Source organism: Lissotriton helveticus, chromosome 2_1, assembly GCF_964261635.1.
Source record: "Lissotriton helveticus chromosome 2_1, aLisHel1.1, whole genome shotgun sequence".
NCBI lineage: Eukaryota > Metazoa > Chordata > Amphibia > Caudata > Salamandridae > Lissotriton > Lissotriton helveticus.
In genome coordinates, this window is record NC_136059.1 from 786761890 (window position 1) to 786785549 (window position 23660).

Below are 23660 nucleotides of genomic sequence, written 5' to 3' on the forward strand. Positions count from 1 at the left end.
CCTTAAACGGAGTGTAAAAATTCAATTTTGGAATTTTGCATACCCGTTTAATTTGTTCTCATGCTCCTTGAGCTGCTCGCGAGGTCTTAAATCTTGTTTTTTTGAGGTACGATGGCTCTACAATTTTCACTAAGCATCCATTAGCTTTCTCACCCATAATCAGCTCATAGATTGTTGGTCGCTGAGATAAAGGAATAGGAGCTTTACTCCCCAAAATCAATGGCCCCATGATCTGCAACATGGCTGCCCAATAGTACATTATAAAGTGCGGGACACCCCAGCCACCGCGATTTCTTGGAAGAATCATTTTCTTATGGGCCCTTCGTGTTCTCCGATACCCCCACAAAATCTTGAACAAACTATCTAATTTTAAAAACAGTGAGTTAGAAAATTCCTAAGGGATTGTTCTAAATCTATACCAAAATTTGGGAAGAACAAACATTTTGAGGACATTACATCTACCATGCAGGGAGAGATGAAGGTGACTCAGACGTTCCAGAGTAGTATTAACGTTATCCATGACAGGAAGAATGTTCAGGACTGGGATCTCATCGACATTAGGGGTAATTTTGATTCCCAAATAAGTTGCCTCAGATGTAACTACCACGCCAACCGGGGGATCTTGCTCCCAGCAAAGAACTTGGGTTTTGCCGATGTTGAGCTTATACCCCGAAAAAAGAGCCAAACTGTGCCGCTAAAATTTTGATAACTGGAAGAGCAGTTGCCAGTTGACCAGATACTATAAGTATATCATCGGCATAAGCCAATGCTCTATATTCAACTCCACTAAAATTAATAGGTTTAATATCCTCATGGCAGTTTAATTTGCACAAAAATAAATCAATGTATAAAGCAAATAAAAGGGGAGCGCACGGGCACCCTTGTCGTGTGCCAAGACTGATAATAAATTCATCCGACTCCAGCCCTGAAATCTGTATTGTGGCCACCGGGCTGAAATATAGTCTTAACCGCTTGAATTAGTTCTGGGCAAAAACATTTCCAACGCAGGACCTCCCACAGATAGCCCCAGGAGACCCTGTTGAACGCCTTTACAGCGTCCAACAGGATCACCCCCATCGCAGAATCCTTTGCCTGTGCCTAATCCAGAAGGGTAATAACCCTCCTTACATGGCCGGCAGTGTCCCTCCCGGGAATAAAACTGTGTTGTACAGTAGAAACTAGAGGAGCAATAGCTGTCCCTAAACGCCGAGCAAGAATTTTTGAGAATATTTTGCTATCAGAATTGATTAGCGAAATCGGTCTATACGATGAGGGGGAAAGCTCAGGCTTACCCTTTTTTAAAAATACAATGATCGTTGTTTTTCTCCACGACTCTGGTGCTATCCCTTGTTGCACATTCAGAAACCGAGTCATAAGCTCAAAAATTAAAACTCGGCGAAACATTCTGTAAAATTCAAGTGGAATACCATTGGGGCCAACTGCTTTGCCCCTAGCTAGTAATAAGATTGCTGCCTCCACCTCTTCCCATGTAACATCTGCTGCTAGAGCCGCATTAGCACGCTCTGAAACTTTATTAGTTTCCAGATTGCCACAAAATTCTTCCATATGCCCTTCTATATTTGTTGTTACATCCTCTGTGTACAAACCAGCATAGAATCTACCAAAGACCTTCAAAATATCAGTTGGCGACTCCAGTACCCTATCATTATGATCACATATCCTAGAGATTCGATCCACATTCTCCCTTTGGCGCAATCTTTTTGCTAAAATTCTGCCTACATCTTCCCCTAAGTCATAAACCTGAGCCCTATGAACAGACAACTTGGATGCCATCTTTGTTACAAAGTGTTGATGAATTTTCATTTTCAGGATAGGGATTGCTTTTAGAGTATAGTCTATATTCTGCTGATGCGAAAGTTCATTCATAAGCTGAACCTCCAAAAGCCTAAGTTGCTTCATTCGATCTGTAGTTTCCATATTAAGCTTACGTTGCATCGCAATAGAGTAGCTCATCATAGTGCCCCTCACACTAGCTTTAAATGCATCCCAGACAATTGAGTCTGAGGCTGTACCCTGATTTATCTTTAAAAATTCTGGAATCCAAATACACATGCAATCCGGATCAAGCAACAGACTGCGTTTGAAAGTCCATGGTCGATGCTGCTGCTGTACTTTCAAACCGAAATCCATTACCACAGGATTATGATCCGAGATGATCCTCGGCATTATTTCTATTTTGGCATTAATCGCCACCTCAGTTGAGATAAAAAAAATAATCTAAACAGACATGCTTCTTATAGGGAGCAGAATAAAACGCGTAGCCTGGGACCCTGTTCTTTTGATTTGCCCATACATCGATCAAATTAAACTCTTTGATTTAAGCCTTTAATAGCTTTGAAGACCTTGGGCTTTTTCCCCATATAGGGGCAATTCCTCCCAATGTCAAAATCCCCCTCCAAATGAATATTGAGGTCCCCACAAAGAATTAAGGGGGCCGGCCAATCTGCCAGTTCAATACTTAAATAATGTAGCACACCCGGATCATCCAGATTGGGTCCGTACACAGAGCACACTGTCACAGGGGGGCCATTAAAACCCAATTCCACAATGACCCAGCGCCCATAGGTATCCTCTTTTACCCGCCTCTTTACTCCCAATCCATGTCTCATAAAAATTGCTACACCTCTAATATTAGAGCCTTGTTTAGTACACCCTATTAGTTCCATATCAAGATCCCTCAACCAATTGCGGTTATTCCAGGCTATATGAGTTTCTTGTATATATAACAAATCATACCGATGGATCTGAAGCATTTGAGCCAGCGCCCACCTTTTTCTTTTATCGTTTAACCCACAAATGTGCCAAGAACAAAAAGAAAATCGTCCCATCTTGATTCATTTAAGAGATTTTATCTGTTTTTCCCAACCTAGTAAAACTAATCCAAAGCATTTCCTCCTTCACCCAAAATAGTATCATAATCATTCTATTCAATCTCACCCACCACCCGTCCAATGTGCCTACTTCACGACCCTGCTGCCCCTCCCCCAACAGCCACCCACCCCCTGCCCCTCACCCAACAGCCACCCACCCCCTGCCCCCTTCCCCGCCAATAGAGGCGTAAAGACCATGTCCTCAATGATGGAAAGTGGATTGTGAAATGCGCACTCCCGCAACCCCCCGCCCCCGTGACCCTCCCTAAACAAACTTTTCTCACATTGAACCATTCTAAAGGCTGTTGAAAGCCCCATATAACTAATTTAGATGCATGTTAACTTCACATTGCCTGCAAAAATCCTTCTGACAATATTTCTAACACAAAATACTGAGTCTTCCCCTTGTATATCACTTTTAACTTTGCAGTATGCAGCAAAAAAACCTGCCCCCTTTAGACTGAAAAGCTGAGATCATTTGGCGAAGCCTCCATCTCTGTTGGATTGTAGCCTGACAAAAGTCTGGACGTACGAAGAAGTCGCACCCCTTACCAGTCCTCCTCCTGTCTGGCCTAGCCAAATCAAACCAAGCTTCACGTAACAGATAATTATTCAGGCAGATCAGGATAACCCTAGGTTTTTCATTAGACCCTCCTGCTTTCACTCTCTGAACAAAAGGAATTCTGTGTGCTCTAATGATCTCAGTCTCCCAATTCCATTGCTTTAAATCAGGAAAAGCTTCAGAAAACAACCCAATAACATATTGTCTCACATCCTTCCCCTCCCTGTCCTCAGGAATCCCCAACACGCGGAGGTTATTCCGTCTAGATCGATTTTTCAAGTCAGTTAGCTTCCAATTAGTGTTTTCCTTAATTTCTTGTAATGCTGTAATCGTCGCCTTCTGTTGGACTAACTGGTCTTCCATTACAGATATCCTCTCCTCCGCCTCCCCAATCCTCGTTGATATTTCCGTACACGACTTGGCAATTCGACGCACAGTATTCTACAACTTGCACACCGCACCCTGGGTCGGCAAGCCTTCAGCCTTAGTTTCTTCTCTGTGTGCCATTATCACTTTATATATTGTATTAAGCGTGATTTCGCTGTCACCATCAACCTTCACACCAGAGCTAGCGCCAACACCTTCGCCATCAGGCTGAGATAAGGGTGAACAGTCCCATACAAGCTGGCCAGCAGGGGTCGGATTCTCTTTCAAGAAAAGATTACATGTATCTTGTGTCTTTCAAACTGTCTCTTGATTCATCGAGAACTCAGAGCTTGGATAATCTTCATCTCGCTGAGAACCATTTTCATCCGCCCAATCACCTACAGCACTCTCACTCTCATTCTCATTCTCTGACAAATTGGAAATGTCAAACATTGAATAAAACTTCGCACCAGATCCGGCAGGTTCCATATCATTCAATATCTCCTCTGCAAAGTTCTCAGGTTTCTGTAGGTTCTGTGGATCCCCCACCGCTTTTAGCATTTTAATCCCAGACTTTAAACTAACATGCATGCCAGAGTCAGAGTCAACTGCCGCCACCCTCTCATTGTTACTAACAAAGCTGTTAGTTGATACAGTAGCACTGCTCGGGACTGCTGTTTTATTCACGACACTCTCTTCTCCAACAGCTACTGCTGAAACATTGTTGCAACCTCCCCCCCACCCCCAAACACCTGACCTGTAAGTTGATTATCCAGTTGCTCCTCGGGTTTACTTCGCAATACAGGTTTCTTTTTTAAAATGTCCGGAACAGTTCGGTCTTTCTGGAGGATTCCATGCTGCTGTCCTCCACTACTCTGTAATGAAGTAGCCGCCACCGTCTCCGAGTCACCCTTCTGCTGCTCACCATTGCGAGCATAGTCAACAGATTCTTATTTTCCTCCTTATTCTTTATTTGTCCTGCCTTTTGATCCAGCCCCCTCAGTGGCATTGACTTCCTTCCGTCCCCCGATACCTCCCTTTTTAAGTCTCTCATGCTACAGCACATTCATGAGCTCTTGCTTGCTAGGCATATTATTTACAATAAAGGACTTAAAATCCGCCTGTTGCTTACCAATCGTTGGCTTCATTGTCACTCTTCTTTACTGCCTACTAATTGGACAGCTCATGCCAAGCGTCACTTCCTTTTCTTTGTGTGGTGCAGAGACCTAGTACAGATTGATATATCTTAATGAGAGTCCAGCCGCTGAACATACTGTGATGCGCTTTTATATACATCTTTTAAAATATTTTTATATCACTGAGCACAGATGTTTCAGGACACTGCCTTTGTTTCCAGTTCTCCAGCTGTTTTCTACATTCCCCTTTATGCCTTATACCTTTGCATTTATGTTAAGTTTGGTTCCTTGTTTGTTACTTGCACCTACAACTGTAGTACTCCACGGTACTCTATTCTATGCTACGTCACTCTACTCCTCTCTGCGCCACTCCGCATAACTTAAATCTACTTTGTGCCTCTCCAAACCACACCATTGTGCTTCATTTCACTGTGCTCTACTCTACTCCAAGCCACTCTACGCCTCTCCTCTCCAAGGCACTCTGTGCTACTTCTTTCTGTGCTGCTCCAATCCACTCTACGCATGCCACTCTGTTCTATGCTACACCACTGTATTCTACGCCACTCCATTCTCTGCCACTCCATACAATGCTAGTCTACTCTAGGCCCCTTAACTCTGTCACTCTATACCACTCCATTCTACTCTACACCACGCCACCCACGTCCCTCTACTCCATGTCCCTCAGCATGGAGTAGAGTGATGGGCTGTATGGGAGTGGTCAGTTGGTGGGCCATAGGTTAACAATTATAGGAGTGGTCAGATCCTCCACATCCCTCTACTCCATGCTGCGTCACTCTTTTCTTCTCAGATGTACTCTACTCTAATCTATGCCACTCTAATCCACTCCACTTGTCTATTCTACTCCACTCCACTCTAGGCCATCTCTTTCTCTGCCAGGACGCTCCACTCTGCCACTCCACTCTACTCTGTGCCACTCCACTCTTCGCCGCTCTACGCCACTCCACTGTACGCCACTCCACGCCACTCTTCTCTACTCTACTCTATGCCACTCCATGTAATTCTATGCCCCTCTACTCTATGCCAATCCACTCTGACCATTGCCACTCCAACCACTGCCACTCCAGTCTGTCCTATGCCACTCCGCTCTATGCCTCTCCACTCTGCTCTGTGCCACTCCACTCTGTGCCTCTCGACTCTTCTCTATGCCACTCTGCTCCACGCCATACCACTAACATTTAGCCATGCTGAGCATCAGCAATGCTGCAGTACTGCACACTACTGTGTAACAACAGAAGTAAAAGGGCCAGTCTTCATGGGAGGTTACTAATGAAGAGAAGGCGGTACTAAGGATGGACTGACAAGCCTAATAACAAATCAGAAACCAGCATTTACGAAGGACAATGACACGAGCCAATGACAAATATGGGCGAAGAGTGAGTGGGGCTTTAAGTCCATAATCGAATACAACATGCCTAGCAGAGCAGTGCATGCGCTGCCAAAGCTCGACCTAAAAAGTCTAAATTCGGGCGACCTTATGCCATATGCACGCCAACGTGATGACGTTAGTGCATATAATCATAACCACACTAGGCCAGCAGAGCATTATCGTGTATACAAACTCATGCTTAAATATACTTCATCAATTTTCTTTTTTATTGATTCTTTTAGCTATTGTGGAAGAGAATCAGCAAAAAGTATTTTCAAAGCCAGTAGGTGTGCTTTGCTGTTAAAATGCTCGACTGATTGGTTGACTGACTGATACTTGTTTGATTCGTGATTGGTGCCTAAGTGTTGGAACTAATTTCTGGTCTCTAAAGCTAGATCCTTTTTTTCTAAGGAGTTAAGAGATATTTCATTGTCATTAAGCTTTTAATATCATTTTACCCATTTTGTGTCAGGATGAGTTATGCTATTGGCTTTTGAAATGGTTGATCTTCAAACTATATTGTATATGTGCTTATTTCCTAGTTTCCTTTTGTCGTATGTTCAGTGCTGTTGGGTGAGACTGGCAAGGGTTGCTTTGCATAAATATATAATGCCACTTTGTAGCAGGAGAAGGTGGGGAATACACACAGTTCGTTTTGAAAGCACTGCTTTCCCTCTTGAGCTGTATTAAAAGCAATAAATCCACTGTCTGGTGCAAATTAGCTGTAGCCTTCTTTCAGCCACCCCTATTAGGACAACGTTAAATTAACTTGCCTCGGCCTACTTACTGAAAAGGAAGTACGTAAAGACAAGATGTCTCTTCACATGTATCTTGTGCATCACAAACCTCTCAAACAAATCTTTATGGCGATGAAGTAAAAAGTAGAGGGGCCACCATCAAACCCAGATATTAAATAGTTTTGATAAATCTAAATGTTCTACAATTGCATTTTAAAATATACTGTTAACATAAACATACTACACAAAACAAACTGCAGATTCATTTTATTGAACTAATGACATAGTTCAGAGTTTGACTGGCTTCACCACCAGAAATTGAGGTCAGCTAATGTAATTGGAGATTATGCACTTTGGTTAATGCATTTACATACTCACTGTATTCCAGGCTATACTTCTGACATTTTATGAGGGAAGGGAAATGGTAAAATACTGATAGGCATATAGATGTGAAGAACAAAGTACACCCTCTTAAGATACAATGGTTTTACATGTTAATGTATAGCAGACCTTTGGCTTATCTTTACCTAGTCCTAATAGTAGTTGGGTCTATCTCACAAATAACACACACAAATTTCACTTTGTAGTAGTTGTGTGAAAAAGTGCACTTTTACTGCTTCTAAATCAGTTAAGAAGGTAGTTTGATTCACCTCAGTCATGTTTCTTGCCCTGAGCTGCACCCTCAGGGCAGTAGTGGCTGTGGTGGACACTGGAAGGTCACATTTACTATTCTAATTCCAGTCCTAGAATATTTAGCGAAAGAGCAGTTTTCTCCCAAATATTCCAGGAGACATTTTTACTTTTCCATCTCCACTCCTGGGTAATTTTAGGGAAAGTTATAAATTACCCAAGTATTTTTAGGAAGGGCTGAAAAGTAGTAATTTTGAATTGGTGAAAGTGCTAACCTGAGGGTGCAGCTCCGGGCAAAAAAACTAGGAATAATTTTGATTCAGCTGCTGATAAACAAGTCCACATAACTACTTGATCAAGAGAAAGTACTGCCGTCTTCTATAAAATTATAAACTTTGTTTCCCATCACTGGGGTACACCAAAGGGAGTGCTGCAGGGATGACTGTACACATCATTAACTCAAAGGGCAATTATAAGACAGTCTAAGCTACATTAAAGACTTCCAAGTCTGATCGCCTGCTGGTTCATGACACCTTCTCGCTGCAAGTGCTCACGTTCTTATCTGTAAAGGTAAAAGTTCATTCTTAAAGATGCGTTTAGCAGTACAGCTCTGTTCTGCAGGGCGTCTCTCCCCAGTCACATAGAACAAATAAGATTTTCGTGCCAGGGAATATTTTATTCAGCAGCAGTTAATATTGTCTTCATTTATATTTTTCAGGTCATTGCCAGCGTTTTGCGAAATTTGTCTTGGAGAGCGGATGTGAACAGTAAGAAAACTTTACGTGAGGTTGGAAGTGTGAGAGCTTTAATGGAATGTGCTTTAGAAGTTAAAAAAGTAAGTCACACATTGCGTTTGTCATACATGTTAAATGTATTTACATTACCAATATTACTATTTATTAGCATTGGCCTTTCATAGATGCACATGCATTTCATATTAACCTCCTTAATGCAGTGGACAACACATTTGCCACATTACTTCCATGGTGCAATGGGTCGATTCAAGCACCAGAAACATTTTCTTTTTGAAAAAGAAAGCCGGATGTAAGGTCATGTCACGTCTCAAGTTTAATTTTTTTCTGTTTGCTGTGATTCTCATCACAGTAAATAAAATGAAAAAACACTGCGCCATTAAGCATGTTCTGATTTTACTTTGATCGCTGCTCAAGTGGCTTAACTGCCCCCAGAACCGGGGAGGAGAAACCCAGTAGACACAGGCCCAGCAATCTTTCTGCTTCCCCATCCAAGCATTGGCACATACCCTCACCCTAACAATCCAACATCCTTCTCTAAATCCCTTCCCCCTACACTCTAATTCCTTGCAGACCTCAGTTTGACTACAATCACACACTTTGCTCCCATTTCTTCAAAGGAAAATTCTGCAATGCGCAGCAATCCACAAAAGGCCTACCACTGCTGTTCACGCATTTCTCCTGGTAAAAAGTTGTACCCCACTTGTGTGGCTGGGCTTATCAGGAATTGAGGGGCCTTTGATATTCTTTTTAATCCAGCACATTTTTGGTTTCCCATACTAATTGGCTTTAGAATCATTGGAGGGTGTCTTATCTGCAGATTCTTGAGTAATGTCCTAGAAAGGAGTCGGACAGATCTAATGGGCTTCTAGTAGAAACAGTGGGAATCACTACATGGCACAATACAAGAGAGACTTCAGCTGGCTACAAGTGCATTTTTCAGGCTGGTGCACTTTCTGCAAAATAAATATACTCATAGTATTAAGATAAATTGAGGAAAGCCTATCCTTCTTATTAGTCTGCCCTCTTAATAACAATTCCTTTCTCTCTTTCTTGTCATGGGTTGCTCTATTTTTGCCAGCTGCCTGTCATTTATCCTTCTCATTTTAAGTGTGCAGGTTGCTATTTTTGGGGTGTTTGCCCTTTCTCTCTTTCAGCTGCAGGTCTTGTACAAGGCTCTGCCCCATGCCTATCTCCAAGATAATGTTTACCTCTCCAATTGCAGGCTTCTCCCTTCATGAAAATGGACGGAGCTCAAGGGCCACTGTTCCCACCGTGCATCCCACAGCATGTTCATGAAGCTGCCTGTTAACCGCTTCCGCGTTTTCCCGCTGTGCGCTGGAATTTAAAAAATGGCTTGTTTATGACAAAGCCAGCTCGTCATCCGCGTAGCGCAGGTAACGCCCATGACGAGCTGGCTTTGTCATTAGCGCGGAAGGGGTTAAGTAACTCTCTACTGATACATTCATGTCGCTCCCTTTATCAACACCAACATATGTGGCACCCCAGCACGATGTTGCCGTCAGCAGAACTATGATTTCACTAAGTGCAGTGATGCCGACGGCCACATTGCCAGGTATGCTCGGGGCATTGCTGTGTTAGACTGTTCTCAGTCGTGTGGCAGCTTTCTCCTAAGGCTGAATCTTAATCTCAGTCTCTTCTGCAGCTGTCTCTAAGTACCTCTGGCAACCCTCAACCTGACAGTTAAGTCTGGACCAGTATAGAGCCTCCTAGTTTTGCTAACCTATGGCCCACCACCTGACCTCTCCCATATAGCGCTCTTTTTAATGGACATCATCCTAGACTATGGAGCCTAGTCCAATGTACATCGAGTAACAAAGTTAAACCATGGTCTGAGACTATTATTTATGTATAATCATCCGAAATTGATCACCACAGAAGAACGTTGTGTTCGAGGCATATGAGCTGCAGATTGCACACTATGCATAGATGGACACCTAGTGTTGGGCCCGGATGTTTGCAGTTTGTTTTTCTTGTAGAAAGTCTTTGGAAGTCACGAGATATGTGACTCCTCCTTTGGGTGATACTGCGCATGGGCATCGGCTCCATCCCCAGATTGTTTTTTTCCGCCACCGGGCTCGGATGTGGTTCCTGCGCTCCTTGTTGGAACAGATTACCGTCGGCGCGCAATCCTCACCGGCTTCAAGAAACTACTCTCGAAAGGGTTTTCCAGTCGACACTACTCTTCAAGACCAAGAACGTAGATTCCTGTCGTCGACTACGGCCTTCGGGCCCAACTAAGCCTAGACTCCAGCTAATGGAAAGGACGTCATTTAAAAAGTGTCCTCGATGTGGGTCAAAGTTTCCCCACACCGACCTCCACGAGGTCTGTAACCTCTGCCTCTCTCCGGAGCACGAGGCAAAGGACTGTTCAGCCTGTGCCTCCTTCCACTCCAAAAAGACTATCCGGGACCGGAGAGCCAGAAGAACAATGGCTCGATCTTTAGCATTGATTCCGGACGACATCTTCCAGAAATGCGTTGACATCCCAGAACAGCACGACGTCGACAGCAACTCAGAGGCAGAAGATTCTGATGTCGAGGACGTGACCCCAGCGCAGCGGGTCGTAAGTAAGACCGTCGACCCCGACCCTCCCTCGACACACACTAAAAATGCTGCGGTCACACCCTCGGGCTCGGGTGCACACCGAGACACTACTTCGACGGCCCCACCTTCGGGCTCGGCCAAGAAGTCAATAAAGCCTTCGGGCGACTCGGGCTCGAGTCAACCCCCACTCGGTGTCAGCCCACACTCACCGGCACCGAAGAAATCATCTAGTACCCCACCGAAGCCATCGGCGTCGAAACACCCAGTTCCCTCGGCACTCAAAACAACTTCGGAGCCACACAAAGCTTCTGACCCCAAGAAAGCACTGGAGCCGAAGCACACATTGGATCCGAAAAAAGTATCGGACTCGAAATAACCCTTGGAACCGAAAAAGACTTCGGAACCGAAAAAGACCCCGGCTTCCCCCATTAACCCGTTTCTTGCTTCGAACGTTCAGCGCCAGTGCTGAACGTTCTAAGAAACGGGTGGAGCCCGTTGAACGTGCGCAGCACTACGGAGGTAGTGCTTGCAACGGCCGACGGCAGCACTAAAGGGGTTAAAGATAAGAGGTCCTAAGAAGCCGCTACGGCGCCAAAACAAGCTTCCATGCTGAAAGGTCACACTCCTGAAAGAGACTTGTTTACTCCAGACCCAAGGCAAAAGACTCTCATAAAAGATCCCAAAACTAGTCGATTGACGTTCTCAAAGAAACGACCATCAGAGGCACCAGCACCAGCTCCGGCTCCAAAGAAGGACATTGCTACATCACCTATGCATGTGCCTTCCCCGTCTCCTGCACCCAATCCCTCCCCCCATATTTCATCACCTCGCTCCCCTACACCATTTAGCACACATGATGATAATGGGGACGACATATCAGATATAGGGGCTAACCTAGAGGAGCCATATTATCCCCCAGCCTCGCCAGACCCATGGGACAACTATAATACACCAGACGTTCCAAATGTACCTCAAGATGACATATACCCCTCTAGGCCTTCACCGCCAGAAGACACTATGGGGTTTAACCAGTTACTGATTAGAGCAGCACAATACCATGGGGTAGATATGCACTCCGATGCAGTAGAGGAGGACTTCCTGCTAGACTCATTTGACACCGCACAAAGGTCCTCAACAATCTTGCCAATCCTCAAAGGCGTGGTTAAACATGCCTCTGAGGTCTTTAAAGATCCAGTCAGAACTCGAGTCATGAACCCAAGAGTAGAGAAAAAGTATAAAGCTGCACCATCTGACCCAGCATATACAAAGGCACCAGTCCCCTAGACTCTCTAGCTGTATCTAACGCACGTAAAAGAGCTAACTCTCAAACATCAGGCGAAGCTCCCCCACTAGACAAGGAGTCTAAACTCCTTGACGCGTCAGGGAAAAGAACTGCCTTACAAGCAGCAAACATGTGGCGCATTGCCAACATACAAGCCTTACTAGCACGCTATGATAGGGCACATTATGATGAGCTCGAAGACATAATGCAACATCTCCCTGATAAATTTAAAGATAGAGCTAGTGAGCTAATTCAAGAAGGGAAAATTATCACTAACACATCTATCCGCTGTGCTCTAGATGCAGCAGACACAGCCTCCAGAGCCATCAATACTAGCGTCCTGCTGCGCAGGCATGCTTGGCTGCGTATATCTGGCTTCAAGCCAGAGGTCCAAAGTGCTATACTCAATCAACCATTCGATGAGCAACACTTATTTGGACCCAATGTGGATGTCTCCCTCGAAAAAATGAAGAAAGACACCGACACAACAAAATCTATGGGAGCCCTGTAGTCGCAGGCTCCCAGACGTTCATTTCGTCGCTCCACATATAGAGGTGCAAACAGAGGGTGCTCATCAGACACACCTTCCACATGGTACAAAAGCCCCACTGAGTCTACCTACAGTAAGGGCTACCAAAAGGGAGGTTACTGAGGTAACAACAACAAAGGCAGAGGCAAGAACAACTCACGCTCTGCCTCCACCCCTACCCAATGACTCCCCTCCCCTTCCCCCGCCCCATTCCACTCCTGTCGGGGGAAGGATACAGCAATACCTACCAGCCTGGGAAGACATCACATCAGACAAGTGGGTGCTTCAAATAATTCAGTCAGGTTACTCTCTAGAACTAACATCTACCCCCCAAACATACCACCCAAACAGCGTCCAATGTCACAAGATCATTTAACGCTGCTCAGACAAGAAGTACTTTCTCTCCTGCAGAAAAATGCAATAGAAGTATTTCCTATACTTCTTAATTCCAAAGAAGGACGGATCTCTGAGACCTATTCTAGACCCCAAACCTCTAAACGCTTACAAACAGTCAGATCATTTCCATATGGTCACACTTCAGCAAGTCCTTCCACTCCTGTTGCAGAACGACTTTCTTGTCACACTAGATCTCAAAGACGCCTACTTTCACATCCCAATTCACCAGGCGCACAGAAAGTATCTAAGATTTGTGCTAGAAGGACAGCACTACCAATTCAAAGTACTCCCATTCGGAGTAACGACAGCGCCAAGAGTGTTCACCAAATGTCTAGCAGTGGTAGCAGCACACTTAAAAAGACAGCGCATCCACTTCTTCCCATATCTAGACGACTGGCTCATAAAAGCACAGTTGTACAGCCAGTGTGTACAACACACTCACAATACAATACTGTTACTCCACAACTTGGGCTTCACAGTAAATTACACCAAGTCACATCTGCTATCATCGCACACACAACAGTACCTAGGAGCTACAATCAATACTTAACTAACACTAGCTTATCCCTCTCCAGCAAGGATAACAATTGTGCAAACGCTCCTAACAAAATTCAAATCACAACACTCGCTTCCAGCTCAAATGTTTATGCAACTCATAGGGATGATGGCTTCTTGCATATTCATAGTACCTCACGCAAGACTGCAAATGCGCCCACTTCAAGAATGTCTAGCACGTCAGTGTAACCAGGCTCAGGGTCAGTTAACAGACCTAGTGTTGGTAGACAGCCTGACTCATTGCTCTCTGCAATGGTGGGACACAAAAAACCTGTCAAAAGGCCGACTGTTCCTAGAGCCAGTTCCACAAATAATACTAACAGCAGACGCATCGCTCTTCGGCCGGGGAGCCCACCTACTGCATCACACCACGCAGGGAAAGGGGACACCAATGCAAAAACTACTCCACATCAACCATCTGGAGTTGTTAGCTGTGTTTCTAGCTCTAAAAGCATTCCAAAAACAAATTGCAAACAAGACTGTCTTAGTCCGCACAGACAATATGACAGCCAAGTATTACATAAACAAACAAGGAGGGACACACTCTCTGCAGCTCTCTCAACTAGCTCAGCAGATATGGAGGTGGGCTATACCTCAGAACATCTTCTTAATAGCCCAACACGTCCCAGGGGTTCAAAACACCTTGTCAGATCTGCTAAGTCGGCAGACTCAGCAGATGCACGAGTGGGAACCTCATCCACAAGTTCTTCATCCGTTCTTTCAAATGTGGGGACAACCTCAGATAGACCTCTTCACCACCCACGACAACGTAAAATGCCCACACTTCGCCGCCAGATACCCACACCCATTGGCCAAAGGCAATGCGATATGGATGAACTGGTCAGGACTATTTGCGTACGCTTTTCCTCCTCTACCAATGATTCCTTTACTAGTACGCAAGATGCAGCAACACTCGCTTATACTAGTAGCTCCAACGTGGGCCAGACAACCGTCGTACACCACACTGCTTCAGCTATCTGTGGTACCACATCAAAAACTAAACCTATCTCCACATCTTTTAACTCAGAAACATGGAGAGATCAGGCACCCGGACCCAGCTCAGCTCAACCTTGCGATCTGGCTCCTGAAGTCATAGTTTGGGTATCTTAAACTCCCTCAAGAGTGCATGAATGTTATCAAGGAAGCAAGGCGTCCCACCACTAGAGCATGTTATCCTGCTAAGTGGAAACGTTTTGTAATATACTGTCAAAACAACAACATAAATTCCCTAGATGTGTCCATCTAACACATCTATTTACTACACCTTCAAACGTGTAATTTAGCCTACACATCTATCAGGTTGCACCTAGCTGCCATTGCAGCTTACTTACAAAATAGACAACATCTGTCTCTTTTTAAAGTACCAGCCATTAAAGCTTTCATGGAGGGTCTCAAAAGAATAATACCTCCAAGAATACCACCTTCATCTGTGTGGAACTTAAACATAGTGCTCACACGTCTCATGGGACCTCCATATGAACCTTTACATAAATGCGAATTGCAATTTCTCACATGGAAAGTGGCTTTCCTAGTAGCCATTACTTCTTTAAGAAGAGTTAATGAAATGCAAGCATTTACCATTCAAGAACATTTTCTGCAAATGCAACACAATAAGGTTGTTCTTCGTACAAACCCTGAATTCCTTCCAAAAGTAATTTCGCCATTCCATCTAAACCAATCTGTGGAACTGCCAGTTTTTTTCTCGCAGCCACAAACAGTAGCAGAAAGAGCTCTGCACACCTTAGATGTCAAAAGAGCATTACTATACTACATAGAGAGAACACAAAGCTTTAGGAAAACAAAACAGCTTTTTGTATCTTTTTCACCACCGCATAAAGGCAACCCAATATCAAAATCTGGTATTGCCGGATATGTTATCACAAAGTTAAGCGTACACTAACAATTCCTCCAAAAGTCCATTCTACAAGGAAACTAGGGGCTTCCATGGCATTATTAGGGAACATTCCCTTAGAAAACATCTACAAAGCAGCCACATGGTCTACACCGCACACATTCACAAAACACTATTGTGTAGATGTGCAAACAGAGCAACAAGCCACTGTTGGCCAAGCTGTACTTAAAACACTATTTCAAACAACTGCAACAGATACGGGTGGTCGCCGCTAACGTGGGTTCTGCTATACAATCTATGCATAGTGTGCAATCTGCAGCTCATATGCCTCGAACGGAAAATGCTACTTACCAGTATGCATCTGTTCTTGGCATGTAGAGCTGCAGAATTACACACTCCCACCCACCTCCCCAGTTACCTTTATCTGTTCCAGTGTTATCGTCATTAGATACAAACACACATGGTCATCACTATCTCTTAGCTCCATCACTTCCCTAATGGCGAAAAACAATCTGGGGATGGAGCCGATGCCCAGGCCCAGTATCACCCAAAGGAGGAGTCACCTATCTTGTGACTTCCAAAGATTTTCTACAAGAAAAACAAGCTGCAAACATCCGGGCCCAACTCTAGGTGGCCATCTATGCATAGTGTGCAATTCTGCAGCTCTACATGCCGAGAACAGATGCATACTGGTAAGTAGCATTTTCCTTATACTATAAAAAAAAATGAAGCAGTTTAAGAAGTAAAGAGAATCCATGGTTTCCTCCGTTTCCATTAGCTTTTGCGGAGTCCCTTTCCGAGTAAATAAAGCATTTGCTCATTGGGTCAAAGCACCAGTTTATTGGCACATTCGTGCTTTTTTTTTGTGTCCATGAGTTTTCTCATGTATACTTGCTTCCTTGCATTTATTACTGGGCTTCTTCTTATGGGGCATATCAGTGGGTTAAAAAAATGCTGATCCTGCGCTTCAAAGGTCTTGGATGCTGGACCCCATCCCCTAATTTTGTCTCTTGCTTAAGGTCTCAAGACACCATTTGCCATTCTTTTTCACCTTAGTTTTTAAAACCTTGATTAACCGCATCAAGGCTGAGCAGATTTACCGCTCTGCGCTGACTTTTGCGGATTCGCATGTTACGTGACGAGCTGGGCTCGTCATGAGCGTGCGAGGAGGCTACCTCATGACGAGCCCAGCTCGTCATGAGCGTGGAAGGGGTTAAACCATGTGGTCGGACCTCTAAAGAGTTAAACTTTTCTGATGGATACTTCTTACTTCAAATTTCTCACTTTAGAATACTCCCCAGTGCAAGACTGTATCCAGAAAACTTTTCATCAGCAGTGCTCTTGCATGCCACTAAGTCGCGCTGTGTGAATCTGTGTTGGCTCCATACCACCCCGAAAGTAACAGTGCAGATCAATATATAAACATCACCCTGTGTTTGACGCCTGTTCCTTTCTTTCCATGCCTTTTTACACTGATACAGAGCTTCACATCCAATTTAGCTGGTCTGATCCAGTATTCCAACAATGTCTCCAATCCAAACTACAGGTTTCAAACCATGTAGCGACTGCAGAAAACAGACGTCGGTCACCCAAACCCGTAATGGTTTGTCTCTGATGTCTGAGGTTGTGCAACAAATGTGCTGGCATGCACCCAAAGGTGATCCAGCACCAAGAGGCAAAGCTGTACCTCACCGAACACAAGAAGTCATGGCCTTCACGTAAGTCCCTCTCCAGGGCCTAGGCTCAGGCCTAAAGCTATTCTGAGAGAAGTTAACATTCCGCTTGATGTCCTGTAATAAGTCGAAATCCAAGTGCAGACATAAAAATGCAAAGCTGGTCACCACGCCATCCTGCCACTCTAAATCAAAAGAGAAGGCGCAAGGGCATCATGATGTGAGTTGTTGGCCTTTGAAGTCTCTGGTTGCCGAGTTGATTCCTCAACTGATCCTGGTACACAGTGAGTTTCCCAGATCGGTGGTGCTGCAGCAGATTGAAGCTTTCAAGTAGGCTACCCTTCAGATTTTTGATTTGCTTCTGTTTTCCTCTGGTGCTTTTGTCCCCATGGAATGCAGGGGTCCTCCATTCATCAGCTGATCTGTTCTCTGAACCATCCTGACCCTTTATTACCTACTTCAAGCCCCACAACTACATCAATACAGGCTTTCATTCCAGTTACAGGGCGACACCAGTCCCTTCCTTATTCCTTGCTCTCTTTTAATGAGGACCTCACTGACAACTGGATGGCTAATTGGTCAGAACCCTGTTCTTGTCCACTAGTAAATATGCTGGAGCCCAGGTGTCACAGGCTGGCTCCTGGTGATCCTGATTTTTTTAAACCAAAATCCTACTCCAGAGAGTCTTAGGCCTCAACCTGTAAAGTGAATCTCACTTCATTTCCCCCAACTCTTCAGGATAGGGAATCTAAAAGGGTCAAGGCTTTTGGCAAACATATGTTTTCCTTTGCCATTCTGGCATTTCAATCTGTTAATGCTGTTTGTTTACTGGGTCATTATACTCACTCCCCCTTTGGTATATGGCCAGTGATCCAGGAAAACCTTGCGACCTCTTTGGCCTAAACAATTGATAATCGTCAAGACGCGCTCAAATATGTTATCTGCACTGGTCTAGATACTACTAATTGCCTGGTGAGGATAGTTTGCACCACTATTGTACTTCGTTAACCCACATGAGATGACTCCACAGGATGTATGGGCCTCCATTATGGATATGCCTTTTATTCCCCCTCGCCCCCTTTTCGTTGAGAAGGCAGACTGTGCTGGAGTGCTATGAAGACAGTAGAGTCTCAGCACACATCTTGAGTATGTTGACCCCTACCAAGCAATGTCCACACCAATTCAAAAAAGGTTCAAAGACTATTCCAGAGGGCTGGTGTATAGGCAAAGACAGTGTTCCCTACCAATACATCAGTTTCCCGGTCCTTTAGAGGCCGTAGACATGGGTTTTGGCTGTGATGACCGAACTCTTCCCAACTCTGTGGCACGCACCCAGTGGCACTCTGTGGACCCCTGCTCGTAATTTCTGATAAATGTGAGCAGGAAAGTCCCTGCAACTGGGGAAAATTTGTAGGTGAAACCCTAGTGATTGTGGATTGCGTAGGTTATTCCCGAGATTTACACTTATGATTGCCTGATTTATTTGAAGAAATACCATCCTGCTTAATAATTATGGCCATAGTATCTCCACACCTTAAATCCTGCCAACTCATAACGAGGGCCCGAAGTGGCAAAGGAAATATGTCCTTTTGGACCTCTTGATTTTGATTAACATTTAATTAAAAAAAATACTGTACTTTTAATCGGGGAAGCTGTTTGGCTTGTGATGGCTATCCGAACCCAAATGTTTAGTGTGAATGGACATTTACTGCTTAAATTTACAAATGATATTTTTCTTGCTTAAATTTTCACTCGGTATGTTTACAGGGTGTGTGTTGCCATTGTTTAACTTTTCTTGCCAATACTTTCCTTTAGTTAGAATAACATTATTATAATTGTAAATAGAAAATCATGAGTCCATTTAAAACGTCTGTTTAATAGCAGTCAGGCTCTAATAGTTTCCAATCTGTACAATTTGTTCGTCCTATCTGATTCTAGTTTGCAGTCCTGGTTTCCTCATACTCATTCCATGCTATGCATTATTTCATGGGTTTTCAGTTCCAGCCTTTATTCCTGTGTTCCACATTAGGTTGGGTTTCCTGCTAACAATCCCCGAGGGCTCTTTGTAGATGTTATGTTATGGTATGTTATGTTATGTTATTTATTTTCTTCAGTAGCGCACGGCTACTCACAAGAGCATCCCGGCGCTTTGGCGAAGAGAACTAGGTACAGAGTAACAACACAACAGCTAAAAACTGAGGAGAAACCGGAAAAAAAACACTATTCAGAAAAGAGCCAAGTTTTTAGTTCCTTCCTAAAAACTAGAAGGCTATTGGCCTTTCTTAAAAACAAAGGTAGCTCGTTCCAGCCCCGCGGGGCAAGATACCGGAAAGACCGGCCTCCGATTCTGGAACGCTTGATGATAGGCACAACCACTTTGGCCAGAGAAGCTGAGCGCAATGCCCTGCTGGGCAGGTAGAAAGAAAGACGTTTCCCTATGTACTTGGGACCTATATCATAGAGGGCTTTAAAAACCAAGGTCAGGCTCTTAAATAAAATTCTCTTGGAGATGGGCAGCCAGTGTAATGCTTTGAGTAACTCAGCGGCGTTAGCCCGTCTCGGGAGCCCAAAGATGGCTCGGGCCGCGGAATTCTGCACCACTTGCAGGCGGGTCAAAAGATATTTAGGTAGACCCAAATAGAGGGCGTTTGCATAGTCCAAACGCGACCCTATTAAGGCCTGCACAATGGTTTTTTTGTGGTGGAGTGACAGCAGAGGAAGAAATTTCCTAAGCATCCTGAGAATGCCAAAGCATTTCCCTGAAAGCCCGATGATATGGGGCCTGAAAGATAGGTCACAATCAATCAGAATTCCCAAGTTTTTCGCTTTGGAGGAGGCATTGTCCGGGGGAAACATATCCCGAGGCCACCAAGCCTTTCAACCGGGATCAGGGGTACAGCCAAAAAAAAGCAGCTCCGATTTATCGGAGTTGCATTTTAGGCCATGACACCGGAACCACTCGAAGACAGCACCGAGACAGTCCCTAATCCGTGTGCCGTCGAAAGCCCCGCTTCTGTCACCAGTGAACAGAAGCTGGGTATCGTCAGCGTAGGATATGATCTGGGCGCCAAAGGATTCCGCTACCGCCGCAAGAGGGGCCATAAAGATGTTAAACAGCATGGGGCTAAGAATGGAACCCTGAGGTACCCCCACCTCTAGCGGCGACATATCGGCAGAATTAGGGGGCGCCCAGATCATTTGCCGGCGGCCGGTAAGAAAAGATTTAAACCAGCTCAGCACCGTCCCACGTAGGCCAATTTCCCAGAGTCTTATAAGGAGGCCCTCGTGGGGAACGGTGTCGAACGCCGCCGACAGGTCAAGCATGACCAACATAGCCTTACCTCCAGAGTCTAAAACCTTCCTGATGGCGTCGGTGACCTCGAGAAGGGCAGTCTCCGTGCTAAAATTAGCACGGAAGCCAGATTGAGACATGTGAAGGAGGTCGTTCTCCTCGATGAAATTGGAGATCGACCGATGTACATGCTTCTCGGTCACTTTCGCCAGCGCAGGGAGGAGAGAGATCGGCCTGTAGTTCGCATGACTAAGAGGATCCAGGTTTGGCTTTTTAATCAGCGGTAGGATCAAGGCACATTTCCAGGCCTGAGGGACCACACCATTGGATAAGGAAGAATTGAGAAGTGGGTTCAGTATGGTGTTAAGGACTGGCGCCACTCTCCCCAGACACTTCGCCGGACAATGGTCCAATGGCGAGCCAGACTTCAATCGAGACAGGAGGTCTAGAGAAGTGGTAAGGGACATAAGGGGAAATTCACACAAAAATGGACCGGTCCCATCCAGAGAAGACAGGAGAGGCCAACTACTAACATCCAACAAGGGGCTAGTGAAGGGAAAAGAATCCTGAATGAATTTAATTTTATGGACAAAAAACTCAGCTAATTGATTTATCCAAATCTCTGAGTGCGAATGAGAAGGAGTGTTTAGGGAGGGAGAGATAAAATCCTTTACAATTCTAAAAATCTCGTTACTGGCGTTATCGGCCTCGTCTATTCTGCGCTCCAGGTAGACTTTTTTTCCCAGCCCAGATTTGCCTGTGGTATGATCTCGTCACCACTCTGTATTGCAGTCTTTCGGCTGGGTCATAGGCTCGTCGCCAAGCCCTTTCCGCCTTCTTACACTCCTGGCGTAAGGCCCTCAGATGTGGGGTAAACCATGGGGCAGAACTACGCCTCTCAGTGGATTTAGCCCTCCTCTCAGGAGCCAACACCTGCAGTCTGGCCGTAAACCATTTCTGGAAGAGAATAAGATTCTCTTCCAGATTGCCAGAAAGTTGGCAAGGGAAACTAAGGAGAGCTTCCGATAACATATCGGCAGAAATCAAGTGAAAAGCCCGAGAGGCCCTCTTAGTATCTTTTAGAGGTCTCGTCCGGGAAGTAGCCGTAAAGAGCAGTGCAAAATTAATTAGAAAATGGTCAGACCATAGAACAGGCTGCGGAGGGGACACGTTAAGTGGTCTTGTAGAAAAAACCTGGTCCAAGGTGTGACCTTTGTTATGAGTCGGCCCCTGGATAAAAGGTAACAATCCTAACGGAGCCGTAATATCGACCAATTTCGCAACATCTGGGTCCAAATTGTTGTCCATATGCAAATTAAGATCGCCAATTAAAATACACTGTTCTGACCTAAGACACGGCACAGAAAGTGCCGCCTGGAGTTCATCAAAAAAAGACCCCAGAGGTCCCGGTGTTCTATAGAGCAGAATCCCAGTGGAAGCTTGAGAGAGATGGAGAGTAAAACCTAGGGACTCACAGCCCTGAATGTTATTTACAGGAAAGGTCGTACAGGGAATATGATTATCAACGATCAATGCCACTCCTCCTCCTCTACCAGTCTCTCTATCCCTCCTAAAGATGTTATAATTAGGAGGTAAGGCATTAGCCAAATCCGGGGCGGATCCCTCCCCCAACCAGGTCTCAGTGAGGAATAAGCAGGATGCATTAGACTCCCTCAGCAGATTCCAGATGTTAAAGTAGATAGAACTTTGTTTCTGCTCTTCTCCAATCTTTGACATAGCAGATTTACCTCCTTCTGTTCTACAACAGCTCGTACACTTATTTGATATTTTCCTGTCTGGATCAGTTCTCTGAATTTTAAATCTGTGCTTCCACCTCCAAATTCTAAGGTTTTTAAAAATCTGTGATCTGTCTATGGATTTTTTTCATCAAAGCCACAAACCTCTGGACCCGACTTTCTTCTTTCATTGTTCAGATGCCTCCCTCCTCTTCTCAGTTTGCCTTGTGCCTGTTTTGTATCTGACCACAAGTGATTATGGAACAGAGTGTCACTTGTAGATGGAATTGAGTATCACTTGTTTTTTAACCATACCAATTGTAAAAGAAGTAAAGCTCTTTAGCTGGCATGTTACATTGTTAATTTAGGACATGTGACATTGATAATTTAGGACAAAACATCAGGTTGAACTGGAGCCTCTAACTAAATAGACCACAAAAGAGTTTTTATTTATTTTTAGACTGATCCAGTGAGATTCAAAACACAGTTTGAAAGTGCTTTGGCCTTGGTTGCATCAACTTCTGATATGCAGAGTCCCACTGTTGAATTGTGGCCAAGAGCCACAAAGCATTACATGAAGTTAGTGTCACGGACAGGTGACTAGCTTGGCTGGGACAACAATGCATTTTATGTACTTTGCAAGTCTGAGTGAGATTGCAAAGAAATAAAAGTCTAGGTGGTGATCTTTTAAAAACATTAAAATAATAATTTGGTTAAAGAACATAGTGAAGTACCACCCAACCCCAAAATAGCACCACAGATATGTTAAAAGGCGCTCAATACTGAAGCGTGATACATGGATACCATAAAGTGTGCCTACTGGCAGAAAATGACATTGCTGTGGATGCTTTTTCTATACCTATCCATTTTAGGTACCTCAAATAGAGGACCGACATAGTTTCCTTGAAAGTATACCTATGAGAGTCAAAGAAGCAAGCCCTCAAGAAGATGTTATGTCTATACACAACATTGCATAGTGTACAGAACACATTGACTCCAGTCTTCAAGCTGTTACGACGTTTTTAAAGCATAGCTGTTATCTTTAAATGGTCTCCCTGGCCCTAGAAGGAAGACTATTGGGTTAATTAACCTGGAGTGAAAAGCCACATTTTGCAATTTTTCTTGAATAGGGTGTGATATGTAATCATCCGAATTGTGGTAGAAAGTATGATACATCTGTAGTATTCACTGCTTTGTCGGACAAGGTTTCCTATTTTAGATTACTAGCTCCACATTTGCAAATTATGAAATGAAAGGGTGAAGGAGACCGGAGCAAATTAGTGCACCGAGAACGATATACAAAGGAAAGACTGCTA

The 23660-nt window shown here is 44.5% G+C and overlaps 1 protein-coding gene across 7 annotated transcripts in view; it reads left to right on the forward strand.

The window, feature by feature from the left end:
* APC (APC regulator of Wnt signaling pathway) overlaps positions 1-23660 on the forward strand; it is an 897802-nt gene that overhangs the window by 798719 nt on the left and 75423 nt on the right. For all 7 annotated transcript variants that reach the window (XM_078675503.1, XM_078675505.1, XM_078675507.1 and 4 more), the window contains one exon: positions 8428-8544. In XM_078675503.1, the coding sequence (XP_078531629.1) occupies positions 8428-8544 (117 nt within the window). The remainder of the gene's footprint in view (positions 1-8427; positions 8545-23660) is intronic.